At 51.9% G+C, this 18,197-nt stretch overlaps 1 protein-coding gene across 1 annotated transcript; it reads left to right on the top strand.

Annotated features, from left to right (window-relative positions):
* The first annotated feature begins 648 nt into the window (after positions 1 to 648).
* P2rx1 (purinergic receptor P2X 1) lies at positions 649 to 15,849 on the top strand. Its single transcript, XM_052758452.1, has 12 exons — positions 649 to 1,026; positions 9,342 to 9,489; positions 9,721 to 9,792; positions 10,182 to 10,251; positions 10,405 to 10,501; positions 10,810 to 10,890; positions 11,125 to 11,266; positions 13,121 to 13,248; positions 13,563 to 13,653; positions 14,026 to 14,091; positions 14,472 to 14,573; positions 14,707 to 15,849. The coding sequence occupies exons 1-12, from the start codon at positions 890 to 892 to the stop codon at positions 14,770 to 14,772; spliced, it is 1,200 nt and encodes a 399-aa protein (XP_052614412.1). The 5' UTR covers positions 649 to 889; the 3' UTR covers positions 14,773 to 15,849.
* The last annotated feature ends 2,348 nt before the right edge of the window (positions 15,850 to 18,197 follow it).

Below are 18,197 nucleotides of genomic sequence, written 5' to 3'. Positions count from 1 at the left end.
CCTCAACAAGTGGCAAAACTACATAATATTAGGCTTTTCTCAGCTGAGTCTTTGGACTCCATAGAGATATGTGACCTCAGTATTGTCTAGATATCTACCTCCATGTCCCTTCTGGTGGTAGGGAGGGGATGGGAGTGCTGTCAAGAGGTATAGTCAAGCAGGTCAGATGGAGGCAGGGAAAGGCTGAGGATGGAGAAGCCAGCCTGATGTTGAAGTTAATGGATATAAGGCAGGCTTGGATTTGAAGGGACTGGTGGATGAGGTTGTCCAAGGACAGTTCTAGGCTACAAGACCTGATATCCATTTCTACCCATCTCCCTCCAGGTCCTCAGGACTGAGCTGCCTACTCTGAGACCATAGGTGTGAGGATGGAGGGAGCATTCTGAGGGATTTCACCTCAAGTCCTGGCCACACCCCTCAGTTCTGTCCTGTCAGGTTCTGGGAAGGGGGAGGGGATGCGTAGCCTTTAGCTTTATCTCTGCCCCTGTGACCAGTGGCCATGGTGGTTTCCGGCCAGCAGCTCCTGTTTCCGGAGGCCCAAAGGGGGCCCAGGCGGAGCCTAGAGGGGCAGTGGGGCTGGGCCTGAGCGGCCCCACTGGCTCCGCCTCTGTCTATCTTTGGGAATTTAGTTCCCGGGCACCACTGGCCGGTACTCCACTGCCTGCCAGCAGCCAAAAGCTGTTCTGATCACCCAGGGCTTTTCCTCCCAACCCAGACCCCACCAACTAACCCCTTGCCTCCTGGCCTCTGGCCCCAACTGCCCTGCTCTGTTCTTAGGGGGCTGAGAAGTCTCCCGTCACTCCACTGTAAAGCTGTGGATGCAGATGCTGGCTTGCCTTTGACCACAGAGGCCCGAGGGGGCTCATTTCTGAGTCCCTCCTGGCCCACCATGGCACGGCGGCTGCAGGATGAGCTGTCAGCCTTCTTCTTTGAGTATGACACTCCCCGGATGGTGCTGGTGCGGAACAAGAAGGTGGGAGTCATTTTCCGTCTGATCCAGTTGGTGGTTCTGGTCTACGTCATTGGGTGAGTCTGAGTCCCCTCCTCGCCACCTTTGGGCACCGGACCCCTACACGTGCCAATCCTCTGAGCTCAGGGGTACTGATTAGCCCCTCATCTCTCTATGCACTGGAAAGCCCTCCTGATGAGCCTCCATGCTACTAGGAAAGAATGGGCTCTGTTAACCCACTGCCAAGACGGACACACTGAGGCAGGATGGGACACACTGCTCTGGGTGCATGGCGAGCAAGAGGTAATGCCATTGTGGGTCCCAAGGAAGTGACATTGTGAGTGGTCCTTTCCAGTGAGTGAGTGAGTGGTGCTCGATGTAAGAGTTCCTTTCACCTCCAACTTCCCACATGCAGCTACTGAGACAAGGCGACACCCATCTTACTAGCCAGAAGATAGGCCCTAAATGAGGGACATCCTGGGGTGTCTGGGAACCTGAGAACTGAAAGACCCTTGGATTCTGAACACTCAGCATGTAGGTGGAGGCTTGAAGCAAGAGGTAGTCTCCATTCTCAAGTGTGACATCTCCTTCCCGGGCACAGGATCAAAGCTGCACAGGTCTACCTCAGCCACCTGGCTAGCCTGGAAACCATGCAAAGGCCCCATTTTACAGTTCAGTCTGGTTGTCCTGGAAGTTAACAAGCCTGGCAGAATCTTGCATGAGCATGTGTGTTGAGTGGGCTAATGTCACGGTGTCATTCGGAGGTACCTGTACCCTTCCCATGTTCTATATGTCTAGGCATGTACCAATGGCTTTACGCATCTATTGCTGGATGCACATGCATGTATGGCTGTGCCCCTGTCTGTCCCGGGTCTCAGGTAGTTAGGTGCCTGAAGTGTCCCATGTAAGGGGTATCATGTTTACTCACAGTCATGCTGAAAAGAACCCCTAGAGGTCCTGGGGTCACTCAAAGGATTGGGCCCTGATGAGAGCCTGCCAACACCCAGCACCCCAGGCTGGCTATGCTGTGTGGTTCTGAGGGCTCTGCACATTCACATTTGGGGGACTGAGATGAAGGGCCCGAAGAGTTACCCATGTAGTGCTGACCTCTTGGGAGTGTCTAGCACCCAGAACAGCCTTTCTTCTGCCCACTGGTCCCCTGAGATTCAGAGCTGGCCAGATGCAGCCAAGGCCAGGACCCTCCTGCTGCCTTTTGGGCTCTGTCTCCCTCTTGCTCACATATCAATTTGGCCGAGCTTGGGAGGAAAACTAAGGCCCAGAGAGGAGCCACGAAATTTCCAGGTCACAGGGCAAATCAGCCCCTCCCTTTTCACCCCCACAAGGTTTCTAAGGAACTGTCTAATGGGCACCAAGGACCACATGTCGAGCACAAGAGGAGCCTAAAAGTTCACCATTAACTTATTTCTAGTTCCTCCAGGAAAGAGAAGTCACTACTCAAGCTCAGCCTGTTCCTCACCTGGAGAGGCCAAAAAGGTTGTCCTCACTCAGGCCCCGAGGGCTCTCTACTGTGACTTCAGAGCCTGATTGTCAGAACAGAAGGGACAGTCCACCTACCCATGCCCTGCTTAAGATGAGTCCCAACTGCCCCCCAGTTCTGACACATTCCTCCAGTGACAGGAACCTCACCCTCCTTCTTTCCTTTCTTCTGGCCCAATATGGTCCATCATTTTCAAATGGATGTAGCCCTTGTTGGTGTGAGGGGTGGGGGTGTAAGAGATGAGGGATGTAGCCGGGCGGTGGTGGCGCACGCCTTTAATCCCAGCACACGGGAGGCAGAGGCAGGTGGATCTTTGTGAGTTCGAGGCCAGCCTGGTCTACAGAGCGAGATCCAGGAAAAGGCGCAAAGCTACACAGAGAAACCCTATCTCGAAAAACCAAAAAAAAAAAAAAAGAGATGAGGGATGTAACTGGTCTCACTAAAATGCCCAATTCATGCAGCGGAGCCGAAGGCAAGGTCTTCAGGTCCCCAAACCCAGGCTTCCCTGCCCACGGGAATTTTTGCTAACTCTGGCTGTGGCTCCTCTGTCTCTGTCGCCCTCATCTGGCCCCTGCCTGATGCTACACTGACTCCTACAGACAAGACTCCCAGCACCTTAAAGCCTCAGTTTCCCCATGGTTACATAGGACATAGCAGTTGGAGAGGACCGTGCTCTTCGTTGTGAAGGGAAGAGCTTTGCTCTAAGGATCCTCCTCCTTCCTAGACGTTTGTCTGGATGTCCGGGCCTGTGGGTGCTGCAGGGAAGATGGAGGGTGGGGAAGAGGGACAACCAAGGGATTCGGTCTCTGGGCACCAGACATTGAAGCCCATGTTGGAAATGGGCAGCAAGGAGGTGGAGAGGGACAGATGAAGAAAGCAGCTGTGAGGCTTAGGAAGTCAGACAGACGACAGACAGACAGGCTGAGATGCCAAGACGTGAAACAGACTTAGAGGAGGGAAGCTTAGGCTGTGGTCTCCATTGGTCATGTTCTTCCTGTAGACTCAAGGCAAGTAGGGGAAGTAAGAAAGTGCAGGAGGCAGAGCCTCTGCTGGCCCAGATTAAGGTGATGTCACAGATAAAATGCTCCAATTGGAGACGTTGAGCTATGAGACGGACTGGTCTGGTCCCTCCTGCTGGGAAGCAGGGGGACACAGGAAATGAACTCTGTTGTGTGAGTTCAAGTGGGCCAGTCTGGCCAGGTATGGTGGTGCACATGTTTAACCTCAGGCAAAGGTGGGTAGATCTCTGTGAGTTCGAGGACAGCCTGATCTACATAGTAAGTTCTAAGATGTTAAGGCAGCCAGGGCTACACAGAGAGACCCAGTTTTTTGTTTTTGTTTTTTTTGTTTGTTTGTTTGTTTGTTTTGTTTTTTAAGAATTGGTTCAGTTGAATTTTGTATTTGTTTGTTTTTTGAGACAAGGTCTACATAGCCCTGGCTCTTTTGGAACTCACTATGTAGACCAGGCTGGCCTCAAACTCACAGACATCCATCTGCCTCTGCCTCCTAAGTGCTTGGATTAAAAGCATGTGCTATCATGCCTGGCTTCAGTTGAATTTTTTGTTTGGTGGACTGGAACTTGCTTGAGACTGACTTCAAATACCTTAATATTGACTCTTTTTTTTTTTTTGGTTTTTCGAGACAGGGTTTCTCTGTGTAGCTTTGCGCCTGTCCTGGAACTCGCTTGGTAGCCCAGGCTGGCCTCGAACTCACAGAGATCCGCCTGGCTCTGCCTCCCGAGTGCTGGGATTAAAGGTGTGCGCCACCACCGCCCGGCAATATTGACTCTTTTAACTAACTTGTCTTGCATTTATCTAATGCTGGGGATTGGACCTACGGCCTTGAGCATGCTAAGCACACTGTCCACCATTGAGCTATTCCTTAGCCTTCATAAAAAAAAAATCACACACACACACACACACACACACACACACACACACACACACACACACAAAAAAAAAAAAAAAAAAAAAAAAAATTCTGAACTGAATCACGCATGGTAGGTGGTATTTACCTATAATCCCAGCACTCAGTAGCCTGAGACAGTCATATCATGAATTCAAGATTAGCCTGGGCTGCATGGTGAGTTCCAAGCCAGTGTGGTACAAGACGAAACTTCACAAGTCTATGGTCATTATTATTACAAGGTTGCATAATTGTCACTTCTAAATACATTTCCATCACTCTAAAAAGAAACATTGTATCCCTTAGTAATCAACCCCTTCTCCTCACAGCTTGCCTTGCCTATTCTGGGTATTTCCTATAAATAGAACCATACACCAGGCGCCTTTTCATATCTGGCTTCTTTTACTTGCCACATTGGTTATAATGTGTAACCCAATGTTTTTATGGCTAAATAATATTCCATGTGTTGATTCATCACGTTTTGTTTATTAGAGTATCTGTGGTTGGACAGTTTAGGCTGTTTCCACTTTTTGGCTCTCAGAAGCAATTCTGCCCTGAGTGTTTGTGGACCAATACTTTGGTGGACATATTTTTTTTTTCTCCAAGGTATCTATCTAATAGCGGGATCAGGTCAAGTGAAAGCCCATGTTCAAAGTTCTGTGGAACTGCAGAGCTGTGTTCTAAACTGTCCTGTGGCATTGGAGATACCTTCAAGATGTCTGCTGTGGGAGGCAGATCTGGGTCCCCAAATAAATTAGTTACCTCTCTTGTAGCTGTGACCAAAGCAGATAAAGGTGGAAGAGTTTATTCTGGCTCACGGTTTGAGGGCACATCTATCATGATGGTAAAGGCATGGTGGTGAGAGCCTCTCTGGCTGTGGCAGCTGGAGGGCGGGGCGGCCGGTCTCCCTGTGCCCACAGTCAGGAAGCAGAGAGAATGCAGGATTCCACTTGCTTTTTCCTTTATATTCAGTTCATGGCATGGTGCTGCCCACATTCAGGGAGGGTGTCCCCTGTTCAGTAAAACCTCCTGGAAAGGTCCTCTGCTCAGTTGCATAGCATGCACAAAGCCCTGGATTCGATCCCCAGAACATAAACAAGGAGGTGCATCCCTGTAATCCTAGTACTCGGCAGGTGGACCCAGGAGTTCAAGATTACCCTTGGCAATATTGTGAGTTTGAGACTCAAGTTCCTCTCCAACAATTCGCTTTGTTACTTTTGACTTCAGCCTCATTCAAGTTCTCAGGACAGAGGCAGAGCGAGGCCAGATTCTTTGCCAGTATATAACACGAATGACCCAGATGGCCCAGTTCCCGAAAGAATTTTTGCTCCCCTGTGAGACCTTCTGATCTGGGCCCTCCACTATCTGCACTTCTCTTAGCATTCTCGTCTCCTAAACTCCCCTCAGAATGGCCTATTAGGCTCTGCTGACAGCATTCAAGGGCTTCTCTGGCCCACAGCTCCAAACTCTTCCACAAAGACCTAAGGTTAACATGGTCAGGCTTATCAAAGCAATGGCCCCACTCCTCAGTACCCAGATCTGTGCTAGGAAGGGTCCTCTACAGGAACAGCACTGATGTAATGTATGTGTAGCATAGAAGGAGAGTCACCATATTGCCTTACACAAGAGGTACGAGCCAGGTAGCTTAACAATGGCTGTCTGCGTGCTGGAGAAGCTGAGAGCCTAGTAGCTGATCGGTCCATGAAGCTAGATACCTCAGGGGTATCTCATTGTGGCACTGGAGGACTGGAAGATTTCTGGAGAGTCACTAGTCCTCGGCTCACATTGGAAGACAAAGAGGCTGGGGGTCTGATATCAACTTCATCAGTGGCAGCAGCTGCCACAATGGGCACAGGCTCCTGGAGGAAGTGAAGGCAGGCAGGCCACACTGCTTTTCCTCTGGCCTCTTTATCTCTGGGCCCGTTGGAAGGTACTGCTCGCTCTGAGTTAACTTCCTCTCTCAGTTAATCCTCTGTGGGCACGTCTTGAGGTGAGTCTCCTAGGTGACTCCAGACGCAATCAAAGTTGACAATTTCAACCAGCACACCAAGCAACCAGAGATGCCTGTAGTCTGTTCAGACTTCTTGAGGGCAGGCTCCTAGGATTTGCTCACTTCTGTGCTTTTAGTGTCGAGAACAGTGCCTGGAACCAAAGATGGGCTTGATGCATGCATGTGTATTGAATGACTAACTAAATGTGTAGGGCTGAGTTTGTAAGGGCAGACCATAGATGTAGAGGTGGATCTTGGGACAAGTGTGCCTGTGACAGCTCACCCAGAACTCTGTCCTGGGCTGAGAATGGAGGCCGGGGGAATGGGAAAGATTTGATGAGAGAGTTTCATTTTCATGTGTCATGAGTACACAGCCTTGTTAAGGATTTGCTGAGTGGGCAGTACCTTCGAGGTAGGGGCATCCTCTGTTTTACTGAGGAAGTTGGGGCTCAGAGAAGTTCAGTCTCTAGTCTGAAGCCATACATTTGGCAAAAGGCAGGTCTAGTACTTAAACGTGGGCCACTTCACTGTGTGTCCTCTTCCCAGGGACTGTTGGAGAAGGGAGTCCCAAGAAGGGTGAAGAGACTGGAAGGGGAGGGGCCTCTGAAGATGCCGGTGTCTTTGACCCCAGACTCTTTGATGGCCTTCCCAGAGTGGTGACCACAAGGCCAGGTCAAGACATGGCTTTGGGGGAGATGGCTCAGTGGTTAGGAGTGTGTTCCGCTCTTGTAGACGAACTAAGTCCAGTTCCCAGCACCTATGGCAGGCAGGCAGCTCATACTCACCTGTAATTTTGGCTCCACAAGATTCAGTGCCTTCTCTTGGTCTTCATGGTTATCTATAGTTGAGTGTTCAACTCCCCACCACCCACCCACACACCCACACATATATACACAGTTAAAAATAAAATCTTCTTTAAAAGACATAGCTTTGGAATGACAGGCCTGTTGCCGCCATGCCAAAGCTATTATTACCAGGGCTGAGGTCACAAATGCCAGATTTGACATTTCCTTTTGACCTCCAAGACCAGCAGCCCCAGGGGCAGACACAGCCCAGAAATTGTACTGGTCCCAACCCACAGCTGAGGCAGGGGAGGAGCTCCGGGGAGATACGTCCATGCCAGTGCTGTACACCCCTGAATGGGAGGCCTCCAGCCCTGAGTCTCCTCCTGCTCCTGTTTGACCTCTGACCTTTGGGAGGAGCGTGTCCTCGGGCATCAGTTTCTCCACCTATTGTGTGATGTGTTGCTATTGGGCCAAGAGAAATTGAGGTTCTGGGGATGGAGATGTGAAGAGGGAAAACAGTGGCTTCTCAGAGAAGACTCAGATGTGCAACACCCCCCTCCTCCAAGGCAGCCCCTTTCAGCTGGGGTGCGAGACAGAGGCCTGACTGCAGAAAGAGACCATGCAGATGGGGAGCCCCTCTCCCTGAGGGGTTCCCAGCAGGGCAGCCTGGCAGCCAGCCCCAGAAGAACGCAGACCTTTGTTGTGCCTTACCTGTTGCTATTTGTGGCCTGCAGGGGGCAGCAGCGACCACACTTTGGCTTGGAATAGGGATGGTTTCCAACGCAGGAGAGGATTAAAGTAGCCACAAGACTGTTTCCCTGTGGCCTAGGAGAAGGGAAATGACATTGACTCTGGCACTAAGGCTTGGAGAACCCTGTCCCCAGAGCAGATGACTTTGAGCTCTTTGTCTAGGTAAGGTAAAGAAGGGAGGGAGCAGAGCATACGCACCTACAGTCTTCTCCCTGGGGAGCACTGCAGGTATATATATGCTCCAGTGGGCAACACACCCTCAGTCGACTCAAACAGTGTCTTCTAAAGGAAGAGGCTATCCCTGGAGAGACGTGAGATACATAACTCCCAGTGTAAGCAATCGAGATGAAACTAAGCTAGTTCCCACAATGGAAGAGATTTACTTCATTGGCTCATGTTCTAGTAAGAGTCCAGAAATTGTTGTTGTTTTTTTTTTCTCTTTTTCTTTTCTCTTTTTCCCAAGGGGCTGCGGCAACATGGTCAGGGATCTTGTCCTCTCCATCTCCTGGCTCCATCCTCAGGCTGTTGCTGAGAGATGGCAAAAATGGCTGATGGTAGTGATGGCCTCACAGCCATTTTGCTTAGCCACCCAGCACAGTGGAAGTTTCTTTGCTAGTAAATCCGAGGGAAAAAAGAATCTGGCTTTGCTGCTGATACTCTTCTAATGACAGTTAGACTCTACTTCTGCTAGAGGGGCGGGACATTGATTGGCATGCCTTGGCCGTGTGCCCATCCCTGGGAGTGAGGTCAGTCCCACTGAACCTCCTGGATTCGACACGAGCCACTTACACAACAGCCTGAGGGAGGGGGCTGGATGCTGCAAGGGGGGAAGGTACGGTCTCTAGCCCCATATCCTGACTTCCCTTCTCTTTCCCAGTTTCTGCTCAGTAATGACAGATGGTTTCTGCGCAGCCTTGGCTAGGCGCCAGCCCACATCCTAACCAGCTTCTCTGCATTAACTCTCTTAACATAAACAAGCACGATGTTGTTCCCGTTTTATAGATAAGGAAGATGAAGAGGAAGGACCCACTCTAAACCTTGCAGCACTGAGGAGCAGGGCTGGCTGGGAGACAAAGCCGGACTCCCGGGCAGTCCTTATACTTTGCTGGAAGTTGTGTGGGAAGAAACAGGGTGTTTGGAAGGAGGACTGGGGGTCAAGAGCTGGCCAGCTGGTCCTGACAGACAGCTCTTGGGAAAAGGATTAGGAGGGACAATCAGTAGCTGCATGGATTGGCCTAGGTGGCAGAGTTGGAGAGGTGGGAATTTAGACACAGGCCAGCAGGGGGCAACAGGCAAGGCTGTCCTGCCACCAGGAAAGTAGCTCAGAAACGTATCTGAGGAGGACAAGAGGCAGCCCAGAGGATGCCAGAAAGGACAAAGGCTCTCACAGCCGTTTGTGTCCTTGGATGTCCTGCCCAACACTGCACAGAATCCTAACTCCTCTGTCTTCCCCGGACCCGGCAGGTGGGTGTTTGTCTACGAAAAGGGATACCAGACTTCAAGTGGCCTCATCAGCAGTGTGTCTGTGAAACTCAAGGGCCTGGCTGTGACCCAGCTCCAGGGCCTGGGGCCCCAGGTCTGGGATGTGGCTGACTATGTCTTCCCGGCACAGGTGAGCTGGCTCAGGGCTGCAGCATCCTCCCTCCCACAAACCGTGGCTCAAGGATCCCCGAGGGTCCTGCTCTCTGGACCTCAGTCTCCTTTGCTATGAGACTAATCCTTTCACTTCACAGTGATGTCACGGGATGTGGCGTCTGCTGGGTGTCAGGTGCCTGCTAGGGCAGTGTTTAGATGCTTGGGGCTGTTCTATCAACTCTGTCATCTCCCTGCCCTTCACTTCCAGGGGGACAGCTCCTTTGTAGTTATGACCAATTTCATCGTGACCCCTCAGCAGGCTCAAGGCTACTGTGCAGAGGTGAGGACTCCGCCCCTCTCCTGGATCCACAGGGAGATAACCTGATGGAATCCCCTTGGGACTTGGTGGTGATGTAGGACGGGCTTTCTGATGTGGTTATGATGCAATGTTGGACAGAGAGTCACACAAAATAACCCTCAGCCATTGTTAGTGCCATTGTTGGGCATTGGGCCTCTCCATCCCAACCTCCAGTCCCCTGCCAGCAGCTCTCAGCAGCTGGACAGAAACCTAGGATAAATGTGGGAGAAGGAGGCTGTCAGCAGGGTCTCCCACAGAATCTGAGATTTTTGCTCCATGTCTACACTGTGGCCCTGGGTGGGCAGAGCAGGAGAGGTACTCTCTAGGACCACACCACAGGGCCTGGGACCAGCAGCTCTCCCCTCCCCCAGAACCCAGAAGGTGGCATATGTCAGGATGATAATGGCTGCACTCCAGGAAAAGCAGAAAGGAAGGCCCAAGGTAAGACCAGCCCCTTCCTGTCTGCCTCTCTCTGTACTCCACAACTCACCAAGTCATTCCCCACTGAGAAAGTCTATCCTGCTCTCATCCTGGCTCCCATGCCATGGAAGTCCACCATAGGGTGGGACCCCAGGGGTTGCTCTCTCACTGCAGGTATTCGCACAGGCAAGTGTGTGCCCTTCAATAGCACAGTGAAGACCTGTGAGATCTTTGGCTGGTGTCCTGTGGAGGTGGATGACAAGATCCCAAGGTAACTGATGTCCTGTCCTTCCAGGGAGCTAGAGACAGGGTCCTGACTCACAGACATCTGTGTCTGGCAAGAATGGGTTCTTTATACTTCTGATCCTACCCCTCACCCTATCCCTGTGGCCCAGACCAAAGAGTCTCCCTGGTCTAGGAGCCTGTAAGCCCGTGCCTCTGTAGCATGGCTGCCCCAACTCCACCACACATCAATGCACGCTCCAGAGGAGCCCGTGTGCACCCTGCTATATGCCAAGCTCTTTCAGAGCATGCGAACACTCTTGGGGAGGGGCACTGAGTGAGTGCTGTTTTCCCCAGCCCTGCTCTTCTCCATGAGGCTGAGAATTTCACCCTCTTCATCAAGAACAGCATCAGCTTTCCACGCTTCAAGGTCAACAGGTTCGTGGGAAAGGAAGGCAGAGATGCAGGTGGTTTGTAGCAGCTGCAGCCGCTCTCAACACTGTCTCCCTCCATCCCCGCTGCTTGCACTCTGGAGACAGCAGCCTTGGCCGACCTCCTGGAGGCTGACTGCTCTGGAGGGGGACACTCTAGAGTTCTTGAGGGTCCCAAGAGCTGAGTGGAGTGAGCACCCTCCCAGCTGGCACATGGCTGCTACCCATGCCTTCCACACAGGCGCAACCTGGTGGAGGAGGTGAATGGCACCTACCTGAAGAAATGCCTCTACCACAAGACCCTGCACCCACTGTGCCCAGTCTTCAGCCTTGGCTATGTGGTGCGAGAGTCAGGCCAGGACTTCCGCAGCCTGGCTGAGAAGGTATGGATGGGATGGGGTGGTGTATACAGCTCAAGGTCACAATACAGGCCTGCCAGTCCCATCCTGCCTCCCAAATTTCCCTGGGATAGGCCAAGTGTATGCACTGGACTTGTGCCCTAGTACCAGAGCCCCTGAGGATCCTCTGCAGGGCCTGGTCGGATCCTGCCATGGAGGAGATGCTAAGAATGAAGAGATGTGGGCAGACAGCATCATCTGGATATTCCATGGTCCTCCCTCCCTTCCCTTCTCCCTTTATTCCTTCCTCTCTCCTTCCCTTCATCTCCCCCTCCCTTCCTTCGTCTCCCATTTCTTCCTTTTTGTTGTTTTGAGTCAGGGTCTCTCTATGTGGCCTAGGCTATCCTCAAACTCTTAATCCCCCTGCATCTGCCTACTTAATGAAGAGAAGAGGTGTGTGTCACCACACCCAGTTTCTTTTTTAATTATTTTTTTTCTGCTGAGGATGGGCCTCATGCATGCTCAGTAGTAACCCCTAACCCAGGGCTGTACCACAGCCTGAAATCACTGTGGTGGGGATGGACCTTAGGGCTTCACATGTCCCCTGGATTCTAAGACCACTGTCCCATCATCATAAGGCTCTGGATCCAAATCCTGCTCTGCCTCCCAATCAGAGTGTGCCCTCAGACAGGTCTCTTAGGTTCAGTGTATCTGAGAACTGCCGCTGAAGACAATAATAGCACCATTCCCATGGTGGCGCTGGGAGAGGATCAAGTGAGCATGCACCTGCTGGCTAGCACTTCAGCTCTGCCCGGCATGGGGCAATCCTACATCCTGTTCTTGCTGAGTTCTTCTTGTGCTTGCTCCTGCAGCTGCTTGTGCGGGGATGGCAACCCTCCCCTTTTCCATGAGGTCACCAACAAGCCCCACTCACGACACAGTTGTGTATGGCAGAAGTCTGCAGGTGTTTGCTTCCAAGAGCTACCCGGAGGTGGAAACAGCCGGACAGTGGTTAACTGTGGGCGCTGAGGCGTCTGTGGGTTCATCATGATTTGTAACCCACCCTGCTTCTAGAACCCATGCCTACCCTCACCCACTGAGTGTGGGGATCTCTGTTCCTGCCTCCAGGCTGAGCTGCTCAGCTCCCTGCCCACTTCACTGACCACCTCTCCGCTCTTGGCCTGAGCCACCCACCTGTCCTGCCTCACTTCACGGTCTGAAGTGTTTTCTTCCCAGACTGCACAGGTCACTCTAGTTCAAAGGTTGCTTGCTTGTCTCCCACACCACTGCGACTTGAGGCAGCAACTGAGAAACAGTGACGAGTGCCAGACGACCCTGTCTCCTTGGACCTGGCAGTCTTAGAGGACAGAGGTCAATAAGTTATCACACAGAATACACACATGACAAGCCAGGTATGCTAGCACACATCTGTGATCCCAGCACACAGGAGGCAGATGCAGAATGAGGAGTTCAAGGCCAACCTAGACTACACAGTAATACCCAGTCTCAAGAAACTAGGAGATGGGGAGACGAGTCAGCTGTTAAAAGCACTTGCTGTTCTTCCAGAGGACCCAACTTTAGATTCCCAGCAATTCACATTGGGTGGTTCACAACCACCTGTAACTCCAGCTCCAGGAGACCCATATGACCTCTTCTGGGCTCCGAAAGCACCCATACACACACACACATACACACCGACACTCAGAAAGCACCCATACACACCTATACACATCTCTCAAAATTAATAATATGATTTTTCAAAGAGAGTGCAGACACCAACTATAAGACAGTTTTTGTTGTTTGTTTTCTCTCTTTTAAACTCATGAAGCCATCTTGCCAGTCTAGACAGGAGTTTTAGAATCCTGAAGCCCAGATCCTATGTGCTTGTGTCTCTGGCAGGGTGGGGTGGTTGGCATCACCATCGACTGGGAGTGTGACCTGGATTGGCATGTAAGGCACTGCAAACCCATCTACCAGTTCCATGGACTATATGGGGAGAAAAATCTGTCTCCAGGCTTCAACTTCAGGTACCTGAAAGTCTCCTGCCAATTTCTAGAACGCCACAGGTTGACAAATGTTCCCAGAGGGGACCAAAGGACCCGGATGGCCTCCATCCTGTGTGAGTTGCCAAACAGGAAGCCAGCAGGAAACAAGACCTTAAAGGCTTGAGCCTCAGAGCCCTGGGTCTTGGCTCCTAGGAGGTCTGCCTGGTAGGAGTCAGGGAAGGGCTGGGTTCAACTCTCCTGGAAGGAGGCTAATCACTCTCCTTGAGCAATGCTGGAAGGCCTCTTCCTAATACTTTAGCACCTTCTCCTGCCACCTGCCCATCCCCCCCCTCCAGGTTTGCCAGGCACTTTGTGCAGAATGGGACAAACCGTCGTCACCTCTTCAAGGTGTTTGGGATTCACTTTGACATCCTTGTGGATGGCAAGGTGAGTGTCCCATGTGAAGGGAGGCCCAGGCCGCCAAGGAAGGCCCCTTCCTGCTCCGGATGTCTGTTGTTATGGATATGAAGTGTGATGGGAAGGGTGTGTTCAGAGATCTGCTTCTAATCACCATGAACATGAGGGATGATCCTGGCCAGGCTTAGAGTCACTGACAGGACTCCCCTTCCATTTCCTTGGGTCCGGGGAAGCAAGGCCAGGGATAAAGCCCAGGTTTTATGACCAGGAGCTGCCTCTCAGGAGAGCTGGAGCCCTGGGCCACAGGCAGTGGGGATAGTTTGGAGTAGAGGGAGAAGGGCTTGACCTTTTCTAGCTGGGTCCCTTCTTCTGATCTGGCTCTCCCCTGGGCCCTGCCACCAGGCCGGGAAGTTTGACATCATCCCTACTATGACTACCATCGGCTCTGGAATTGGCATCTTTGGAGTGGTAAGTGCTGTGCTGGGTTTCAGCCACTCCTCTTCTACATTCAGTAGCAGAACCCCCAAAATGTGACTGTAGTTGCCTATCATTTCTGAGGCAGCAGCAGCTTTCTCCATCACCATAGACCCCCCCCCCCCCCCCCCCCCCCCCCCCCCGTGTACCTGGGGAAACTAAGGCTCAGAGTTAAGGTAAGAGAGAGGTAGGATGAGGTTGACTTGGTCCCAGGAGGGGTTTGCAGCACCTTATCCTGTCTTCAGGAACCCAGGGTCTGGAGTGGAAGGATTCAGCTAGGACAGGACTGCAGTCAGTAGGGAGCACACTGGGACACGGAAGGTCTGTGTCTGCCCCAGATTCCCGTTTTCCATCCCTGCCCTCCCTGTCCTCAGGCCACAGTTCTTTGTGATCTCTTGTTGCTCCACATCCTGCCCAAGAGGCATTACTACAAGCAGAAGAAGTTCAAGTACGCGGAGGACATGGGGCCTGGAGAGGTAAGAGAACTCCAGAACTTCTTTAGCAGGACTCTTCAAAGACCTCAAGCTCGTGGGTCTGTAGTGGCAGGCTCTGTCCTGCAGGACTCGGTTCTTCTGGGGCCTGACTTGCATTCTCACATTGCATACACAGGGTGAACGTGACCCCGCGGCCACCAGCTCCACTCTGGGCCTGCAGGAGAACATGAGGACCTCTTGAACTCAGCCTTGGCCTCTGGACTTGACTCAGTGTGTGGTTTCCGGCAAGGGCTGGTGGCTTCGAGCCAGGGCAGAGGTCATTCCCAGGGGCTTTCCTACCAGGCAGACACCAAGTTGCCCCTCTAGTTCAGAGTGGAGACAGGCGAGACACTGCAATTCAGAGCTCTGGGTCCAATTCCACACTTGCCCTCCTGAGGGATGCCCCCTGCAGTTTCAGCTACTCTGGGTCCATGTGGTTGGGCTCCTCACACACCTAGACCCTAGCTTTGTGTTTATGGCTCCGGCTCTCACTGTCTATCCCAGGGCCTCACCTTCCTAGATTTGTGCTCTTCCGTATGGAAGCCACTAGCCAGATGTGAGGATTTGAACTTAAATTAAAATATGATAAAAATATGCCTCAGTTGAACTAGCTAAGTGGACATGTGTGGCCCATGGCTACCACACTGGACAGCATAGGATGCTTATCATTGAGGGAAGTTCTGAAGGCATTCCCTGGGAGGCTCATCAACAGTGCAGGTGCCTGGCACACATCCCACCTCCTAAACCAGAAACACAGGCCACTTTGTTCCTGAGGCTTAAGAATTGCTGTCCTGGAGCTTTTGGACTTGTAAGCTCCCCGTCAGCCTCGGGTCAGCACCAACTGGCAGCTGTAAGCACTGAGCAGGGGCTCCAACACCCAGCAAGTGTGTAGTGTGCCCATGCGCCACACAGGCATTCACAAACCCCCATGTGCACACCCCCCCTACACACACAATCCTCCACCCCCACTGTGGGTTGGAACAGCTTGGGTACTCCAAGTGCAGCCATCTGAACACACCTACACCCCCCAGGCAGGGACACATGGTCTCCATACAGTGTCACCCCCATGGGACGATGCTCCTTCCTGAGGGAGGCGGGCCAGACCAGCCCTTCTAGCCACAGAACCTTACTCAGCTACCTCAGGTGGAGGTATAAGCTTGGTGAATCCTGGCTTCTTGCCTGTGGCCCAGTCCCAGCTTCCGTGGCCTGCCCAGCTTGGTTGGAACATGAAGGCTGAGGAGGCAAGGGGTGGGGCACAATAAAAAGAAATGAGGACAAATTTTCTGTCTTCTTTGTTTTCCTTTTAAACCCTTCTGAAGTTCTGTGCACCTGTGAGATGCACAGCTGAGCTGAGCATCTGAGCTCCCTGTGGGCAGGCTGGTGAGGGGTGCCTGAGCCCAGCTGGGTCAGTGAGCTCATAGCAGTCCCTGAGCTCCATCTCCACACAGGACAGGGCACCAGCACTCTACCCAAGCCTGAGCAAGCTCTTCTCCGGGCTGTGAGGGCAGTTGAGCACCCCAGAGGCAGCCTCGGGAAACAGGGTTGAGAGAAGGGCTTATTGTCCCAGGAGTGGGGATTTGGGGGTACTTCCCCAAAGAAAGTGAGGCTCGAGGCTGGAGAACACAGAAGGCTCCATGTGGGCACGCCCTCCAGCCTGGGCTCACAGCCAGCCAGGGGTTCTGAGTACCCCCACCCTGCTCTGTCTAGACCAGTCTGAACGGCATAATTTCTCATACTGATGGATCTGTACATTTCAATCTGGTGGCCACTTGCCAAGGGTAGCAAATAAACACCTGGAGCCGCTTCACTTTTTAATGTTTTTTAAACAGTGCCTTGCTATGTGGCTCATGTTGGTCTGAAATTCATGATCCTCTTGTCACAGCTCCTCAAATGCTAGGATCACAGGTACTTGGCACCATACCCAGTTCTTATTTACTTTTAATTCACCAAAGTAGCTGTATGAAGCCAGTGGCTAGCAGAGTGGACAGCATGGGCCAGTTGTTCTCTCAGACCTTGGCCTTCTGCCCCCTTCCCCAGCCAAGAACCTTCCACCTTCCTCTTTCCCAGCCCCCGAAGCCTGGGCTTCCTGTCTCTTTCCTCCTGAGTGGCAGAAAAAAGAAGTATCCAACCAGCCCAGATACCTCTAGCCAAGGCGGCCTCTCTTGCGTACCTCTGGCTCCTGTTCTGCTGTGGACCAGCCTACTCCCTCTTCATTGCTGCCCTTCCAGAAAGACCAGTTCACCCTTGTCTGCAACCGGCCTCCACCCCCATCACTTCCAGATGCCCTTGCCAAGGTCGCTAGAAGAGTCCTTGATGCAAACTCCACAGGGATACTCGGACTTGCGTCTTGCTTGGCTCCCAGCATTTAACCACTGTTCAAAGATTCCTTACAGTGGTAGGCCAGTGCAGCCTCTCCTGACTCCCTGGCAGGCCTGGAGAGTAGGGGAGGAAAGCCTCTTGCAGCCCTCACACAGCGCACCCTGTGTCCTTGGCAAGTGGCCTCTCTCCAAGACTCCTCTGTATGTTAGGGGTACGGCAACCTCTGCTAAGGTTGGGATAAGAGAGATACACATGAAAGTGCCCAGGACAGTGCCTGGTACACTGGTACACAGTATCATCACTCACTGTCTCTGGATACATACATACATACATGCATATATATTGTCCTCTTGGTGCTACAACCCTTGCTCCTTGGTTGGGCACATGGCTGCCTTTAACGGAGGCTGCATTTCCATGTTCTATCCCTTTTAACTGGGTCTGGTTATATGACAAAATTTGAGGTAGTGGGATGTATGGGGGGAATGTTCTGTGGCACTTTCTGGGTACTTTCTCTAAGAGACTGTTGAGATGAAGAGATGGCTCAGTGGTTAAGAGCACTTGCTGTTCTTGCAGAGGACCCAGGTTCAGTTTTCAGTCACATGGTGGCTCATAATCACCCGTATATACATACATACATACATACATACATACATACATACATACATACATACAGGCAAACCATTTATCCACATAAAATAAATAACTTTAAAAAGAGAGACTTAGGGGCTGGAGAGATGGCTCAGAGGTTAGGAGCACTGGCTGCTCCTCCAAAGGTCCTGAGTTCAATTCCCAGCAACCACATGGTGGCTCACAACCATCTGCAATGAGATCTGGTGCCCTCTTCTGGCCTGCAGGGATGTGTGCAGGCAGAACCCTGTATACATAATAAATAAATAAATCTTGAGAGAGAGAGAGAGAGAGAGAGAGAGAGAGAGAGAGAGAGAGTGTTAGTGTTGATCCTTTGTTGTTTTTCTCCATTCTAAAACCTGGAATGTGTATGTGATGACTGGAGGAGCTCTGGCCCCGATTCAGAACCACGAGGACAGAGGCCATCTCCAGAGCTTGCTGGTACAGGGGGTGGAGAGAGCCACATTTGGAAGGTTTTTGTGGAGTAGAGCCATTATATCCACCCAGAAGCATTTCTCGAGGCTTACGTGTGAGACTTTTGTTGCCTAGGTCAGAATTTTGATCTTACTTGGGACAAGTGTTTTGCTCTTGGCCTTGTTTTAGATGATCTGCTCCTTTCCATGGCTCTACTTAGGATTGTGGGTCCTCGAGGGCTCTCCAAACTGTCCTGTTGAGGTGTAG

The sequence above is a fragment of the Peromyscus californicus genome, unplaced genomic scaffold (assembly GCF_007827085.1).
Source record: "Peromyscus californicus insignis strain IS unplaced genomic scaffold, ASM782708v3 Scaffold_3__1_contigs__length_106647218, whole genome shotgun sequence".
Lineage (NCBI taxonomy): Eukaryota > Metazoa > Chordata > Mammalia > Rodentia > Cricetidae > Peromyscus > Peromyscus californicus.
This window is presented reverse-complemented; position numbering and strand designations above follow the sequence as displayed.